This window comes from Candoia aspera, chromosome 4 (genome assembly GCF_035149785.1).
Source record: "Candoia aspera isolate rCanAsp1 chromosome 4, rCanAsp1.hap2, whole genome shotgun sequence".
NCBI classification, from domain to species: domain Eukaryota; kingdom Metazoa; phylum Chordata; class Lepidosauria; order Squamata; family Boidae; genus Candoia; species Candoia aspera.
The window spans coordinates 3,962,366-3,978,995 of NC_086156.1; the positions used below are offsets into that span (position 1 = coordinate 3,962,366).

At 44.9% G+C, this 16,630-nt stretch overlaps 1 protein-coding gene across 2 annotated transcripts; it reads left to right on the forward strand.

Moving 5' to 3' along the window:
* Positions 1-789: 789 nt before the first annotated feature.
* On the forward strand, positions 790-15,554 carry SEC22C (SEC22 homolog C, vesicle trafficking protein). 2 transcript variants are annotated; one of them, XM_063303297.1, is made up of 7 exons: positions 790-804; positions 2,977-3,186; positions 4,111-4,274; positions 6,636-6,815; positions 8,534-8,652; positions 10,360-10,425; positions 11,394-15,554. In XM_063303297.1, exons 2-7 carry the CDS (start codon positions 3,005-3,007, stop codon positions 11,592-11,594), a joined length of 912 nt encoding a protein of 303 aa, XP_063159367.1. In that variant the 5' UTR covers positions 790-804; positions 2,977-3,004; the 3' UTR covers positions 11,595-15,554. The 2 variants fall into 2 exon arrangements, with proteins under 2 accessions (XP_063159367.1, XP_063159366.1); XM_063303296.1 differs by lacking the exon at positions 790-804 and adding an exon at positions 2,420-2,645 and having other exon boundaries at positions 2,898-3,186.
* Positions 15,555-16,630: the final 1,076 nt, after the last annotated feature.

Consider the following 16,630-nt stretch of genomic DNA (forward strand, 5'->3'; position numbering starts at 1 on the left):
CAAAGATTACTGCAGATGCTGACTGCAGTCAGGAAATCAGAAGACGCTTAATCCTTGGAAGAAGAGCAATGACAAATCTCGATAAAATAGTTAAGAGCAGAGACATCACACTGACAACAAAGGTCCGCATAGTTAAAGCAATGGTGTTCCCCGTAGTAACATATGGCTGCGAGAGCTGGACCATAAGGAAGGCTGAGCGAAGGAAGATCGATGCTTTTGAACTGTGGTGGTGGAGGAAAATCCTGAGAGTGCCTTGGACTGCAAGCAGATCAAACCAGTCCATCCTCCAGGAAATAAAGCCAGACTGCTCACTTGAGGGAATGATATTCAAGGCAAAACTGAAATACTTTGGCCACATAATGAGAAGACAGGACACCCTGGAGAAGATGCTGATGCTGGGGAGAGTGGAAGGCAAAAGGAAGAGGGGCCGACCAAGGGCAAGGTGGATGGATGATATTCTAGAGGGGACGGACTCGTCCCTGGGGGAGCTGGGGGTGTTGACGACCGACAGGAAGCTCTGGCGCGGGCTGGTCCATGAAGTCACGAAGAGTCGGAAGCGACTGGACGAATAAAGAACAACAACAAAATCTGCTGAAACTGTTCTTGCTGCAAGATCCGCCGCAAGGGTACTGGGGGGGGTGGGGGGGGCGTGCGATGCTCTTGCGGTCGGCTCTCGATGGTGCCCGAGCCCTCTCCGGCCGTCGCCTTCTCTGTAGCCGGAAGTGGGCGGGCCGAAGCGTTTGTTGTGGTGGGACCCTTTTCCGCCGCGACGGCGCGGGCGAGGCCCGAGGCGAGAGAGCCGAGGTTGGAGCGCCGGGGGGACGGGCTGAGGCGCCGCTGCTGCTCGGAAGGGCCCCCTCTTCCTTCTCCCGGGCCAGGCGCGCACCCCTGGCACCGTGTCCAAGCGGGAGGGGAACGGAGTTGAAGGGCGTCGGAGGCTGCCGGGGTCGCAGGCAAGCGCAGCCTACCTCGCGAGGTGGTTGTGAGGGCGAAAGGTTGAGGAAGGGTCGCCCGGGCAGAAGCGGGCGGGCGGGCTGGGTACGCGCATGCGCACCGGAAAGGGTCTGGGCGGGCGTGGTGCGAAGCCAGGCCGTGGGCTGGAGCCCGCTGCGCGTGGCCGGGCTGGCTTGGCCTTGGGCGCGGCGAGAGGCCGGCTTGGGCGGGCGGCGGCTGGCCTGCCGACCAGGAGGGTCTCGGCAGTGATCCAGGAGCCGTTTGTCCCAGGGGTATTCGTGAAAATGCCAAATGCATCTGGAATCTGGGGACACGTTGACGGCCAAGAAGGCAGAATGGGCTCGCAGCCACCTGGATGGAGGTCACTGCGGGTCAGGGAGGAAGGCGGAGAGTTGGAGCGGCCCTTTGGGACGGGGCCGGAGTCTCGGGCGAGGCGGCGTGCGTGCGTTTGTGTGTGTTTTATCCTGTGAGATTGGATAAACAGGCAGCTCTTCTCCTCCTGGGTATGCTTTGCCATACGGAATCTTTGCAGGCCCTGCATGCCTTTAAAAAAGAAAAAGAAATCCCAGTCACTCATGCACCCTTACTTATGGCGTATACTTTTTTCTTCCAGATTTTTTTTTATCCTGCCTTCGTTACTTTTTATAAATAACTCAAGGCAGCGAACATACCTAATGCTCCTTCCTTCTCCTAGTTTCCCCACAACAACCCTGTGAGGTGAGTTGGGCTGAGAGAGGGGGACTGGCCCAACGTCACCCAGCTGGCTTTCGTGCCCAACTTGTGGATAAGCCGAGAATTTTAGGTTCCAAAATACACCCCCAAAATGGGGTTCGGCTTATCTATGGATGGGCTTATCTGAAAGTACACGTAGTTTTTAAACAGTACAGATAAGTCTTGATTAGTGCGGATAACGAATCCCATAAAATGGTTGCGTTATTTGAATTCACATTATTCGAAGGGATATTTCTATTGAGAATAGGATAATTGGTTCCCACTCGACTGAAATAGGCAATGAAAGTTTTTAAACATAAATTTTTGTATGTTGATTAACGGAATATAACAGTAAAAGATTAGAAGAATATACTTACAACTTAAACTTATTTTTAACAAAGTCACAGCGTTAAACTTGTACCGTTTTACTTTGATGGAATCTTCCGTTTCTCCATTGCGCGCACATGAAGATTAGCAGTGTGTAAAACCCAACCGCAACTGCGCGCGTGTTAGCCTCATATTAGCTGAATTTTGGGTCTCGGTAGATGTGACCTGGTATCAATTTACAATTCGCACTAAATTAAACATCGTGATCTACCTGTCTGGCCACTGAAGAATAGCACATGCAGTTCTCACATGCGGAGCTCATTATTTTGTTTAGGAAAGCCCTTACAAATTGAACAAATAAGTAAGCTTTAAAAATTGTTGTTGTTGCTGTTGAATGTGGACACACATTTGTTATATGGTTAGGCAATTCTGCATTGGGCCTCAAAGCCGTTTTTCTGCTCAGGTAAAGGAGGTTGTCTGAGCCAGACACACTGGCATTTGTTGGAGATACTTTAATTTGGATTCCTACACTGGGCAGAGTTGAGCCTGATCTCTAAATGGCCCCTTCCAGCTCTACAATTCAACAGCTTCTCAGCTGTGGCTCTTTCCAGAGAGCCTAACTTAGAAACAGCATCGTTTCAGCACCAAACAAAGTTTTGCTTCCTTATCTGGACTTTTAAGGTTGTGGCGCTGCATATTTGTTTTAAGCTGCTATTCTGGGTTTATCTTGGTGGCCTTGATTTTCTAAGTCTTTTGTAAGACTTACATTATAATAAGTATGAAATAAGTCTTTTATAAGACTTGTAAGTCTTTTGTAAGACTTACGGTATGAAATAAGTCTTTTATAAGACTTAAAAGTCTTTTATAAGTCTTTTATAAGTTATAAAATAAGACTATTTGATAAGTACATGTGGTTTATTTTCATCCGTGTCAACCAGTCAAAGAGCAGCATGGACCTGGATTAATTGAAATGCCTTCTTCCAGGCTGTCCCCATGAATTCTCCTGTGAAGGATGCCCATGATCTTCTTTGCCTGCGTGGTGCGGGTAAGGGATGGACTCCCACTTTCGGCTTCCAGCGACTTCCATCTAGACCAGGGTTTTTTGGAATGCAGGAAAAGACTCAAGGTCCTGTCATCCATACTGGCACAATACCCAGAACGTGGCACAGTGAAAGAACGTGACCTCAGTATACAGTAAGTCACGCTTTAGCTTGACACAAAAATCGGCTTGTCCTGTTTTGTTTATTTATTACATGGAATGTTTTTGTGCCTCTTCAGTCATTTGATTTGAATCTGTGTGGCTTACAAGCAGCAAACAGATGCAGATAACCCAGTGCTCAAAAAGTTACCAATTCATCGAGCAATAAACACACAATCTGCAGATATAATCATAAAACCGTAGCACCATCTAGCATCAGACAACAGAAATTCATCTTAGGCTCAGGAGCTTCTGCTTGCTTCTGCCTCAGACTCCAGATGTGTACTGAAAAAGCCATGTTTTTAAAACGGTCCTGAATATTCAAAGGGAAAATGTGGCTCTTAGACCTGGCAGAAAATGCTTGTCTGTTTTCCGAACAAAAAAGAGCAATAAAGAGATGAAACGGGCACTTCTGAGAGAATGGATGTTCCTACTTGTATCTGGATTCAGGCCCACCCCCTTACAGCCCCCAACAAATGACTGCTTACACCTGTCCACCTTTTTATAGGGCTGCCCTTGTATCCGCCCCATTTCTCGTATCTCCTCCAGAATTGTCTCTTCATAAGACCAGGGCAGATGACGGTATTGTTGGTTGCACAATCAGCCAGATGTTTAGACTGGTTTTAGCATTTTTATCCACCTACTGAGTCCTTCCCAAGGACCTGGGATAGGCAGATGTTGTTGGATGGATCGCAGGATGTCAGCTGTTCCAAGCAAAGCTGCCTTTTGCAATTGACTGCAAAATGCAAGTGATTTTGTCGTCATTATTATTATTTTCAAAACATGCAGAATCGTTTCTTGAGAGGATAACAGGCAAGCGTTTCCTGAAGGAGCTCTTCTCCTATGAAATGCCTCCCTTTATCGATGCACAAATCAGTAACTGTTGTTCCCCGTTGTGCTCTTTGCGATATTTCCCACAGCTTCCACAGTTCTGGGGACGTTGCTTGCACCTGCATTGCCGCCAGCAGTTACCCTGCAGTCATGGCATTCTGCTTTTTGGAAGAGCTGCAATGCAAATTTGCCATGTCCTACAACGCTACCAGTGTGAGTCTGGCCTCCAGGCCGTACGCTTTCCTTGAATTTGGTATGTAGTTGGTTTGCTTTTATGTCTTTCTCTGCCTGTGGAAAATTTAGCAAGTTATTGCTACGTTGAGAACCATCAGGAATATTGCTCCGTACGATTTCCAAAATACCGTAATCACTAGTCCTAGTCTTCATTTTTAATCTGCTGATAAGGAAGGATAGAAATAGATCTCTTGACCAAGCAGTTAAATGATCTTGTTTGTGAGAATTGGTTTAATTGGTCTGGTCTGTTTGAGGCACTGGGACAGTTAATTTAAAATACCCCCTATTTTTCACCTTGCATGAAGTTGAGGTTGACTGTTTGCTTGAGGCAATCAGTGAAGCAATTTTCAGCTTTATGGAAGCGACCCTGTGTGTCTCTCCACATCCCAGGCAAGGCATTTGTCCCTCCAGAATGTCTAATAAACACATTTTAGAGCTCAAGTAGCCTATTCTAACTTAGTATTTACAACTATGTCACTTTGGTTTCTTTCTGTGTGTGGAAAAAATGCAAATGCTATCTTAAAAAGAGGGATCAAAACTGAAAAGTGCCAATATTCTACTGTATTCCTGCAAATCTATGATGTGGCTGCATTCAAAATATTTTATATTGGTTTGTACTTGCTTTGGGCATGGCACGGGTGGTTATGGGTAAGCTGTAATACGCTCATAAGGCATCTACTCAGTGAACTGCACTGTCTACCAGTTAGCTTCCAAATGCAATTCAGGGTTCTGGTTACCACCTATACAGGTAGTCCTCACTTAATGACCATAATAGGGACTGGAAAACTGGTTGTTAAGTGGTGGTCATTAAGTGAATCACAGGTCATTAAGCGAATTCAGCTTCCCCAATGGGGTTTTTTTGCCCGAAGCCAGCAAAAAAATTTGCAGATTGTGATCACATGACCTCAGGATGCTGCAACCGGTCGTAAATGCGAGCCGGCTGCCAAGTGCCTGAATTGCGATCACATGACTGTGGGGATGGTGCAGCGTTTTGCAACGGTTGTGTGAGTACAGGTCGTAAACCACTTTTCCCGAGGCTATTGTAATGACTGTAACTGTCATTAAAAGAATGGTCGTTAAGCGAGGACTACCTGTAAAGCCCTTCAAGGCATAGGGCCGGGCTATGAAAGGGGTCTTTTGTCTCCTGTAGCAACTGCCTGTCCTGTATGATCAGAGAGAGTTGGCATGTTCCAAGTCCCATTGATCAAACAATGTCATCTGATGGGACCCAGGAAGGGAGCCTTCTCTCTGGCAGCACCAGCCCTCTAGAGCAGCATTCCCCCAGAGATTTGCAATGCCCTTAGAGAGGTCTTCTTAAAACCTGGTTCTTCTCCCAGGCCTTGGGTTATGTTGGGTGGCGGGCCCCTGGTGGGAATCCTGCATGTTGAGGGGTTATTAGTTTTACTCTTTCTGAAGGCCCACTATTTTCATTTTGCATTGTTGTTTAATGTGCTTTTGAATTTGCATGGCACCCAGCAGTGCAATGGAGTTGGAAAGCCTTATGGATCTGATGCATATATAAATAAATGGAATAGAGCTGGAACTAAGGGCAGCCAAAATGATCTGGGGATTGGTTATTCAGGGCTATTTAATTTATTTAGAGATAAGTGAGGATATTCTATAACATCTACAACATTCAGGAAAGCCAATCAAAGCATCCATGAGAGTTGGCTGTCCAGCCTTTTCCTAAAATCCCCCAGAAATGGAGAACTTCTAATCTCCGTAGATAGACTGTTCCACTCTTTCAGAAACCTTACCATCAGGAAGTTTTTCCTTATATTTAAATGAACTCAACTTATAGCTGCTGTTTGTGATCTTGGTTTCCTATGGTTCCCTTCTGCGTACCTGAGCACTGATATTATGTCTCCCCTCCATGTTGTTTGCTTCAGATTGAACATCCCAGGTTCCTTCAGCCTGTCCTCAAGGGGCATGACCTCAAGTCCCCACGTTGCCTTTGCCACCGTCCCCTGAACCCTATCACTATCCTTCTGGAAATTCATTGATTATGTGCCATCAAGTTGTTGTTGACTCTTAGCGACCACATAGATCAGGGTTTCTCAACCTTGGCAGCTGGAAGATGTGTGGACTTCAACTCCCAGAATTCCCCAGCCAGCATGGCTGGCTGGGGAATTCTGGGAGTTGAAGTCCACACATCTTCCAGTTGCCAAGGTTGAGAAACCCTGACATAGATAGATTTTCTCCATGATGATTTGTCCTTTGCCTGGTCTTTCAGGTCTTCTGGAAATGGGATGCCCAGAATCCCACATAATCCCATGGTCTCACCCTAGAAAAATACCAAACTCCATTGCTGGGAGTTAGCAAAGCATACAGACCCGTTTCCTTATTTTTAGAGAAAGCTTTTGTCGCCTCTTTGCCGCAGACAATGTCATTCAGAAAATCAAAAACCATTTCAATCACACCAACTGCGCTCAGCCAAAGGTCAACGTGGAAAAGATGCAAGAGGACCTGCGCTTGCAGCCTCCTGCGCTTGTCAGATGGGAGGATACGGAGCTGATGAACGGGATGATGAATGGCTGCGTGGAAGCCCACCTCGAGACGGGTGAGTCACCCTACGTGGGGGTCAACTTTTTCCTGTTCACCACCTTGCATGTAGGAAGCCACAGAGATGGAAGGCCTTGGAGGAACTGTGCAGAGACAGTTAACAAAAACGAAAACGGGCTTTAAGCCCGGGAAACAAAACATGAGAAACTCAGATTAGCTCTGCCTTAAGAGGGAGGGAAGGGAAAACACAGCAAGGCTCCCCAGATTCTGTTACTGTAGCTCAGTGTTTCTCAGTCTCAGCGACTTTAACTCCCAGAATTCCCCAGCCAGCTGGCTGGGTGTAGTGGCAATGCGGAGGACCACTGTATTTCGAGGAGTTTAAGTGACGTATTTTGATTTTTCTCCTTCACATGAAGAAGCAGCTTAGAGTTTATTTTGAGTTGTACTAATGTTTACCTGGCTTGTTTTTTAATTTCTGTTTGAAATGGGAGGGAGAAGAGAAAACTCCAAGGTTGTTTGTGTTAGCACTGGCTTGTCTGTATGGCTTCCCAGGCTCTTGGATCATGTCATAAACAGGTGCCCCAGACCCTGGGAACTCTCTAGTCTAGGTCAGATCCTGCAGCCTCTGAGCCATGGAAACAGGTTCACAAGGTTTTAGGGCCTGACTTTGATAAAAACCTTAGGATTGTCTTTTGAGTTTGGGAGCTTCTGCACAGACGTTAGCACTGTGGAAATGGAGTCACCCTCCGCTATTCTTATCAAGGGGCTCCTGACAGCCTACAGGAGATTGGGTGTCATCCTGCTTGGTATGTTATGATTTTTCTTTCTTCATGCTGTGCTTTTTATGCTTCTGTTTAATCTGCCTAAACTGTATTTCTGTTTAAATCTGTTTGCTTAAGTTAATAATAAAGCTTAAAATCTCTTTACTCACTGGTGTGCTTATTGTCTCCGGATCTAAAAGGACCAATTGTCTGGGCACCTGATCACTGCCTGGACGCTTGGCAGAACACTGGGGCATGTTGGGAGTTGGAGTCCACAAGCTGTAAAGTTGCTGAGATTGAGAAGCACTGCTGTAGCCTATCTCAGCGGAGTGGAGTTCTAGTCCAACTTCTGCAGTCTGTTTCCCGACTTGCCCTGCCAGACACTACAGGCACAATAAGGCAATTGACTGTGATTAGTTTCAGTGTTGGGCAGTACAGCTTTCAGCCAGACTTTTCCAAATTTTTACAGGCTGCGGAACCTGTTAATTAAAAAAAAAACATCCTGATCAGGAGGCAAAGCTCCAGTGACAGAAAATTAGTTGCCTTCAAGTTCTCTGGGACACATTTGGAAAAACCTTGCAGTACACAGAGGCCATTGTGATTGCCCATTAATTACAAAATCAACAATATGGATTCAGAGTGGAGCATATTCCCGGGCATGTGGGATTCTGGGAGATGTAGTCCCAATACAGTTAGAGGATGCCAGGTTGGGAAAAGCTAATCTATGGATTTGGACCATTTCCTGTAGCTTACTAGAAATGCTTCAGATCCCTTCAGTCCTGTCAAACAGATCAGCATTACTTTAAACTATCTTTCCTTGGGGTTGTTTCAAAGCTACTTCAAATCCAGGGAATAAATGGTGTAGACAAGATATTTTGCAAAAGGCAATTAAACTGGAAAATAGTCCGGGCATCAAAGTAAGGGAGAAGCATAAAGGAGAGTTGTAAACTTCCTAGCAAGATGGACCAATCTCACCTTGGTTTTAATGCCTGTTTCTCTTTGAATTCCATTACAGCTCCTGCTTGCAGGATGCAGCCTGTGTCTCCTTTGGGGATCCTCTCTCTCATCCTCAACATCATGTGCGGTGCGCTCAACCTTATTCGAGGGGTTCACCTGGCAGAATATTCATTTCAGGTAACCGGGCTGCTGATTTGGGGGCAAAGAGGGGAGCTCTTCCTGTGCTCATTTTTAACGGTTCTTTCCGTAGTCATGTTGGGTGGAGTGACCCGGTCAAGATGAAGACAGTCTTTTTCAGTTGGTTAGGTTACATCATCCCTAACTGTCTACAAACTAGCTGAAAAATTGGACAAAACCAGGGAAGGTTCCTGCCTTGCAGATGCATGCTATTTAGAGTTAGCTTTGAAATAATAATGAAGCCAGTAAAATTGGCCTTCTTCCAAACAGGTTCACTTATGGATTTTTCTAGTTTCAGGGCTTTTCCCCCCCTTCCCTCTCCTAGTCTATCCCCCAAGACTCTCTGGGGTCCACAAAATCAAAATAATTTTCCAGCCTATGTTGAAAAATAATACACTATTAAAATCCCATCAAACAATCATGGGAAGCGGTAGTGGTAGCAAATGCGTCAATTTTAATTTTTAAAACAGTAAATGTCGATAAATATAAACTAGACAAACAAAAGCTCTTTTTGGGGTCCTCCATCATTTTTAAAAGTGGGAAGGGGTCCTGAGAGAAAAAGGTTTAAGAAACACTGACCTAGATTTAGTAAACAGTTCTGTGTTGTTTGAAGATTGGGTGTTCTCCTCCAGTGGAATTGGTCCAACAGGAGAAAAATCGGTGTGGTGTTCTGATGTAGAATAGCTGTTGGCATCTTAGAAGAATAATACCAACTTAAGTGGAGGCATTTCCTCCACACCAAGGAACTGTGATTTCAGATCTTCAAAAATTGATTGCTAACAAATGAAATATTTTTAAAAATAGGTTAAGGCCATCATACTGCATATAACTACAGGTAGTCCTCGACTTATGACCATACTTGGAACTGGAATTACCATTGTAAGTTGTTGCGGTCACCACCAGACCCGATTTTACGACCATTTTTACAGCTGCCGTTAGGTGAATCCAGCTTCCCCAATAGGCATTTTTTGCTGGAAAACGGCAAAAAGTTACAAAAAACGATCACGTGACTGCGGGACACTGCAACTGGTTGTAAATGTGAGCCAGTTGCCAAAGCGCCCGAAATGTGATCATGTGACCGTGGGGGTGTGTGACTTTTGCGGCACTCGGAAATGCTTTACAAGCCGTAAAGCACCCATTATGAGGCCGTCGTAACTTTGGACCGTCGTTAAGCGAATGGTCATAAGTTGAGGATTACCTGTAGTTTACTTGGTATCTTCTATAATAGGATCCACTACTGTTCACAATCTTGCCTAATCAGTTTAGTTAACTCTGATTCTGCATTCCGGTGCCAAAGTATGTGTTAAAAAAATAGAAACTGGTCAGAATCTCTTTAAAGCAGAATTCAGGTTGTTGTGCTTTTCCAGCTGGTTTGGAAGTAAGTTCTCCTGAATACGGCAAGACCTCTGATCAGGCTTGTACATAATTGCTCCAGGAAGAGCCACATTTGGTAAAAGTGACCAAGCTGGTAGCTTTCCAACATGAGCTTTATTAGGTGGGTAGGAAAACGTGTGCGTGGTGCAGTGGATCTATTTTCCGGGTCTCTTTGCACTAGCTGAGTCAACCTGACGTTCAAATTCATTTTCGAATTTTAATTTTCTATTCCAATTCATCCCATTGGGGGAGATGGGCGGTGATATAAATTTAATTAAAAAAATATAAATATAAATATAAATCAATCAGTCAATAAAATAAATCTTCTTGTAGGAAGATCGCAAAGGAATTGGAAATGTGGTAGCGTTTCTGCTACCTTTCATAGCCTGCTTTGGTTTGGTAAGTAACTTACGTATTGTCTGTTTTGTTGGGACTTGTCTTTCCTTCCTGGTTTCTTTTTTCCCCCCCTTAAAAAGTGTCTTAAAAGTGCTTCTACCTCAATAGTTTGCTGTAACGCTTTGATTTGTAAGTTGATAACTGAAGGCTTATCATTGATTCATCGCGAGCCTGTGTTTTCTGTATTCACAGATTTTCAGTGCCCGGCACTGAAAAATAAATTAAAAATGACTCAAATCTCTCAAGATAAACAAGTAACATCCTATTTCTGAGAGGTTAAGAGCTTAAATATTCTTGAATGAGAGCTTGCAGGACTTCAGGTAAGATCCAGCCATCTTGTTAGAGTTTGACCTTTCCAATGAATTTTGCTGACTCCTGCTATAAAATGGAGTTAGCAGAGTAAACGCATTTAATGTCTCATTTCGCTTTTGGATCACTGGTCGATTCCAGCAACCTTTGAGTATTTCAGGGTCTGTTTGGATGTTGTATTACGTTATGTTATGGATCGCATGGTCTATGGTAAAGTAATGCAGTCAATACCATTTTAAATAGTCATCGTCCATGCTTATACGGATGGTCCTCGCTTAACAACTACTTGTTCAGCGACCGCTCAAACTTGTGACGGTGCTGATCAGGTGGTACTTCCAACTGGTCCTCGGAGTTCCGGCTGTCACAGCATCCCCATGGTCACGTGATCGCCATTTGCAACCTCCTTTGCCTAGTTCTGACAAGCAAAGTCAGTGGGGAAGCTGGCAGGAGGTCACAAATGGTGACCACGTGACATCCTTGCTTAATGACCCATGGTGACTCACTTAATGACAGCAACCGTGACATCGTGCTTTACGACCATGTCACTTAGCAACAACAATTCCGGTCCCAGTTGCTGTCGTAAACCAAGGACTATTTGTATTGTGTTTGTATCGTGCTTGCTTAACAGCTGTTTTTTCTCTTTTTTAAAATTTTTTTTGCAGTGTTACCTCTACTTGTTCTACAGTCCAGCCAGGAAGATCAAGGTCTTCATCCTTTTTGTGACCATCTCTTTCTGCAACACGTACTTGTATGGGTTAAGAAACCACTGGCAGATACTTTTCCACATAGGAGTAGCTTTTCTTTCTTCTCATCAGATACTAACCCGGCAGGTGGCTGAGAAACAGCCCGATTTGGGGGTGTGAAAAAGGACTCACGGAATCCCAGATGGGGCGTTTACAAAGTCTTTGCGTTGAGGAAGGTGGTTGTAATGCAGCTCGAAATGGTTTGACTAGTAAGTTTGGTTTTTCATCCTTCCGCGAAATAATGCCTCTTAGCAAAAATCAGACACTACCTTTTAGGGCTGACGGGGAGCAAAGAAGCAAGACATCCGTCTTAAAGAAGGAAGCGCGAATTCTTTGCAGATTAGTGTAGGTGATCCAAGAATAATCTGGAGGATGTCTGCACTGAAGAAGATCTCGCAGGCTGCTCTTTATGCTCCTCTGAGCTTCCAGCAGAAATTCAGGTTATAGGTTGCCAGGAGCACATTTTCTGGCTCGTCTTTTGCAAACAGAGAGCAGTTCAGAAAGCACAGCCAGCTGCTGCTGAAGTGGGAAAATCAGCCTGGAGAGTCAGACTCCAGTTACGGTCCGTATTGCACACGCACTGAAAACTCCCAACTGTGTTCTCGGAGATGAGCTTTGGGGCATCGCTGCAACCAGCGTTTGGGTTCCTCCAAGTTTAAAGCACAGGCTCTTGACTGAACAATTGAGGCTTTTGTGGCAACGGGGGGTTGTCCTAATCAGTAATTTATGACGACGATAGTTGTGGGGGGTGGAATTGTTTGGGAAGCAGGTTCTTGAATAAGGCGCAGCTTGTATATGTTACCCTAATAGTCAGGCTCTAGGTAAATCTACTTATATGAGCTGTAAAGGGTGGGCAAGGCAAGGATTAGAATGCCATGAAAAGCCACGGATGGTGAAGGTGCCTTGAGGTATCTCCTGTAAACATTTATTGTACAAGCCAGTTCATTATTTTGAGCTAAAAGAAGGCCTTGAAAAGGCATTTGGTTACACAGCTTCACACTGGCACGGGATTTTTGTCGTCTTTCCTTATTTGATACCTAGCTTTCGGTCTTCTTTCCACATGTGGGATTCACAGCCACAGGTTTACAGGAGAGGTAATAAGGGGAAGAAGTGAACTAAATACTGTAGGTTCTTCATGTAGTTACTCTTTTCAGTTTGACTGAACGGGATGAATTTTTACTGCAAGCAACAATGGCAATTTCTAGTGGCATGCCCTAAGCAGGGCACCTGCTGAGTTTAGCTCAAAGCAACTCAAATGCTGCTGGACCTCACATCAGGGAACACACGACTTTACCAGGGCAAATGTTAACAGATCTTGGATTGATGCAACGGACCCAGTTCTTGTTCGCTGCCAGGTCCGCACGGTCTCTCCGGCCTTGTGTCACAACAATGGCCAACACTACCTACATTCTGTCTTGGATGTGCTTCTAGCATAGATAGTCCCATCATGGAGGTATGTTTTGCCTTTTGATGAAATGCAAATTTGAGGAGGGAAAAAGCACTTCTAAATTGCCGAGTCACACAGTCTATCAGCATCGTAGGTGTCTTAAAAGGTCTGCTTTGATCCCACGCACTCAAGACACGTGTGAGCTTCTTTCATATCGGGTGCGTTACAGCCCAGCTGAAATGGGAGGAACCTCATCTCTGGTCCTGTTTGTCCTTTATTTCCTCCGTGGATTCTCCTTCCAAGCCTCCTTCCTTGGAAGAGTCTAGCTGTAGAGGGACTTGCACATTTCCCCGGATGGCTCCAAGTGTTATATGGAAGTACTGAAATCATCCTCTGCCCTTGACTTGCAGAAAGAAACCTGCCCAACTGACAGCAAGGGGATGGCCGGTGGGGGAGGTGACACACTGGGATTGAGAACTCCTGGCCTGTTGGGGTGGAGTTCTGAAAGCTTTCTGGGATCTGCGTTGCTTCTAGGCTGTTCCCCATAGCCAAGGCCTCCCAAGGCTTCTCTCTGGGTGTGCAACATTGGTCTAGTTCTCACCTAAGCAGTAAACTGCATAGGAACTGCAGCATGGTGGGGAGCTGTGAAGTTCCAGGTTCCTCCATCCCAGATAAAGATGGTTTTGTTCCAGTATGGTAGGGCAGTTAAAGAATTAGACTAGGATGGTGAAATCTAGGTTCAAATCTACCCTTAGCCATAGACGATGACTGGGCCAGCTAATGTCTTCCAGCCCAATGTAACTCAAGTAGTAGCTTGAGGGATAAAATTGGAAGGTAGAAGAACGGATGCTGTCTTGAACTTCTGGAGCACAGTTGGGTTCTAAAGTGTCTTTTTGAGTTGTATTTCTCATTTCTCGGTGACCTTGTGGGTGCACCTGTGGAAGTGTCAAGAAAGAGTGGCTGTTGCCTTCCCCATCAGGCCTATAACCCAGGGATTACCTGGTGGTTTCCCACCCAAGGATGAACAAAATATGACACTGGTTAGCCTTTGGAGATCAGCCCAACTTTGCAAAGAGCTATCAGTTTTTTTTATACATCTAGGGGAACGGGGGGTAAGTTTTCCTCCTCACAGAAAGCTAGCGTGTCATAAAAATTAATTACCCAACTTCCCTTGGTGAGTTAATTTTCTACCGGGGAGAGGTTTTCTAGCGGGGCCATCATGCAAAGTCCCACCTGCCTTTCACACTGGTACAGCTGAAACTGACTCGCTGCCTCAGCAGCTTTTAACTGAAGCCTGATTTTCACCAGATCTATCTAAACCAGTGTTGCTCAACCTCAGCAACTTTTAAGATGTATGGACTTCAACTCCCAGAATTCCCCAGCCATCCAGCCACATCTTAAAGTTGCTGAGGTTGAGAAACACTGATCTAAATGATTGTCCCCCGTTGTTTAATTTTTTTGGAACTCTTAAAAGAAGAGGTAGTTTCTAAAAAAAGAGAAGAAAGGAAGCCATTGTAATAAAGAATGGCAGATGTTCTCTCCTCTTTCCCAATTCACCATCTTTAAGTGTTTGTGCTTAAAATTTGATGACAGACTTGAAGAACCTGCTCTTCTAAACTAGAATCTGGGCACCTGTTGCTCTTTATATCCTGTTTGAAATGTGTGGAAATCTCGGCTAGCATTTAACCATTTGTGAGCCCTTTTTGATAACTTTTTGAAACCAGTATATTGTACAAAACTTTGATGCAGATTTTCTTAGCAACCTGTGGGATTAAAAGAAGTTTTATGTGATAGCTTGGCAAAGCCTCCCATCGCGCTGCTGGATGGTCAGCAAACTAGACTTTCTGAGGGAATATTTACGCCAAATCTCTCCCCTGTTGGGCATTTTTATTCTCTTTCTATAGGCAGTTGGATTTGAGAACTGAAAAAAAAATGCCTTAGAGAGCCACATTATCAGGGGAAAAAAATTAACTTCACCTTTTCGTTCTAAAATGGCAGGCTCTTTTCCATTTTCCACAACTGATCCTTCCCCAACATCCCCTTGGTTTATCCACATCTTCAGCTGCTTGAAATGCAGAAGCTGTGACAACATCCTGTTTAGACCCAAACTCTTTTGATGTGGCCTCCCTGGGTCTACAGTGCTTAAATATATAATAATCCAGCCTGCAAAATCTTGCAGTCTTGCCCCCTGATTTGCTAAATTTTCAAGAGTGGGCACAGTATGTCCCCTTGAGAAGGGATGCGGCTTTTCACACAATAAGCCATCTTGACTATTTTGACCAACTGCCGTAGCCCACTTTAAACCCACTGCCTTGACAAAGTGTCCTTTTAATTTTGCGACACGTGACATTTTTCTTTGGGTAGTGCAAATTTGTCTCTTGCTAAAAGAAGAACATAGCCCTGTTAGTGCCAAGATCTGTTTTTCCCCTCTCTGGACGAAAGCTAACAAATGTTAAAATTCCGAATGGCTACTCCTTTGAAATAATCAGATAGAACAGGATTTTAAACCCCTACTGCTTTTTATTTTTCGACCAAAGATGCTTCTGTTTGTTTCTGATTCTCTCCCCCCACCCCGAAGCTTTTGCACTGTGTTCAAAAGACTGAATTTCTCATGTCTGAAAAAATGGCATGTATATATGTAGAAAATGAATAGATAATAAAAGATTAAATTACATTTTTCATATGTACTTGTCGGTGATGTTTTGTATCTCCCATCTTTTCACTTGGGCCTTCTCTGCTGTCTAGGATCTGGATTGATTTTATTCAGAGGCCACGTTTCACACATGTCTGTTAAAGTCACGGATGAAAGGCAGCTAGTAAAATGAAGGGCATCCCTCGGCACCCCAACTCTTTTCCAGAAACAATTCAGCAAGGAAACACGTGCCACCCTTTCTCCATGTAGCTTAGCCTGCCCTTCAGGTATGCTGGGCAACAGCCCCTACCATCCCCAGCAACAACGGGCATGCAGGGCATCAGGCAGCGATCCGGTCCAGAAGGTTGAGGGGGCCAGCGTGGTGTCTTGTTAAGTTATCTTAAGTCCACAGCAGGCAGATAGTGCTTGTAAGCGGCTGAGACAGACATCCCCCTAATTCACATGAGTATTGGGGGGGGGGGTGTAAAGCACAACCAGACTTGCAAGTTCTGTTGCTATAGCCAATATTAATACATTTTGTTTTAGCTTTCCTGTGGAGTTGATTTCTTGGTTTGGTCATCTGTGTTTTTCAAGCTTGGCCACTTTACGATGGGTGGACTTCAGCTCCCAGAACTGGAGTTGCTGGCTGGGGAATTCTGGGAGTTGAAGTCCACCCATCTGAAAGTGGCCAAGTTTGAAAAACACAGGTCTATGTAATTGGACTGATCGTGCAGCAGTTAAGAAGTTGATCTGGGGCCCATTGGATCCAAAGTAAACTTCACCTGCATCTTGTTTAGGGATAGTCTATCTCACAGGGTGGTTGTGGCAGGAATCTGCAATTTCCTACCAGCTTTGCCTTCATTCTCCCATGTTTTAAGAAGCTGCGTGCTGACTTTGGGGAATCCTCCAAAGTTTTATTCTAGCACACCTGAAGCTTCACCCTGAAGAGAGAAGGAGAATTTAGCTGAGGATCTAGCTGTCCTGGTCAGCTCAGACTCAGGAAAATCAGCCTGACATGTAGATTCAGGTAGCCTTTGACTTTCTCAGAAACACGATATAGCTCAGTGTTTCTCAACGGTGGCAACTTTCAGATGGGCGGACTTCAACTCCCAAGCTGGCTGGGGAATTCTGGGAGTT

What these genes read in the sequence shown, in the direction of transcription:
- SEC22C (XM_063303297.1), top strand. Translation starts at nt 3,005, where the DNA reads ATGCCCATGATCTTCTTTGCCTGCGTGGTGCGGGTAAGGGATGGACTC. An exon ending in GTACGCTTTCCTTGAATTTG is followed by an intron (nt 4,275 to 6,635) that starts GTATGTAGTTGG and finishes TCTTTGCCGCAG; the next exon opens with ACAATGTCATTCAGAAAATC. An exon ending in GGAAGCCCACCTCGAGACGG is followed by an intron (nt 6,816 to 8,533) that starts GTGAGTCACCCT and finishes ATTCCATTACAG; the next exon opens with CTCCTGCTTGCAGGATGCAG.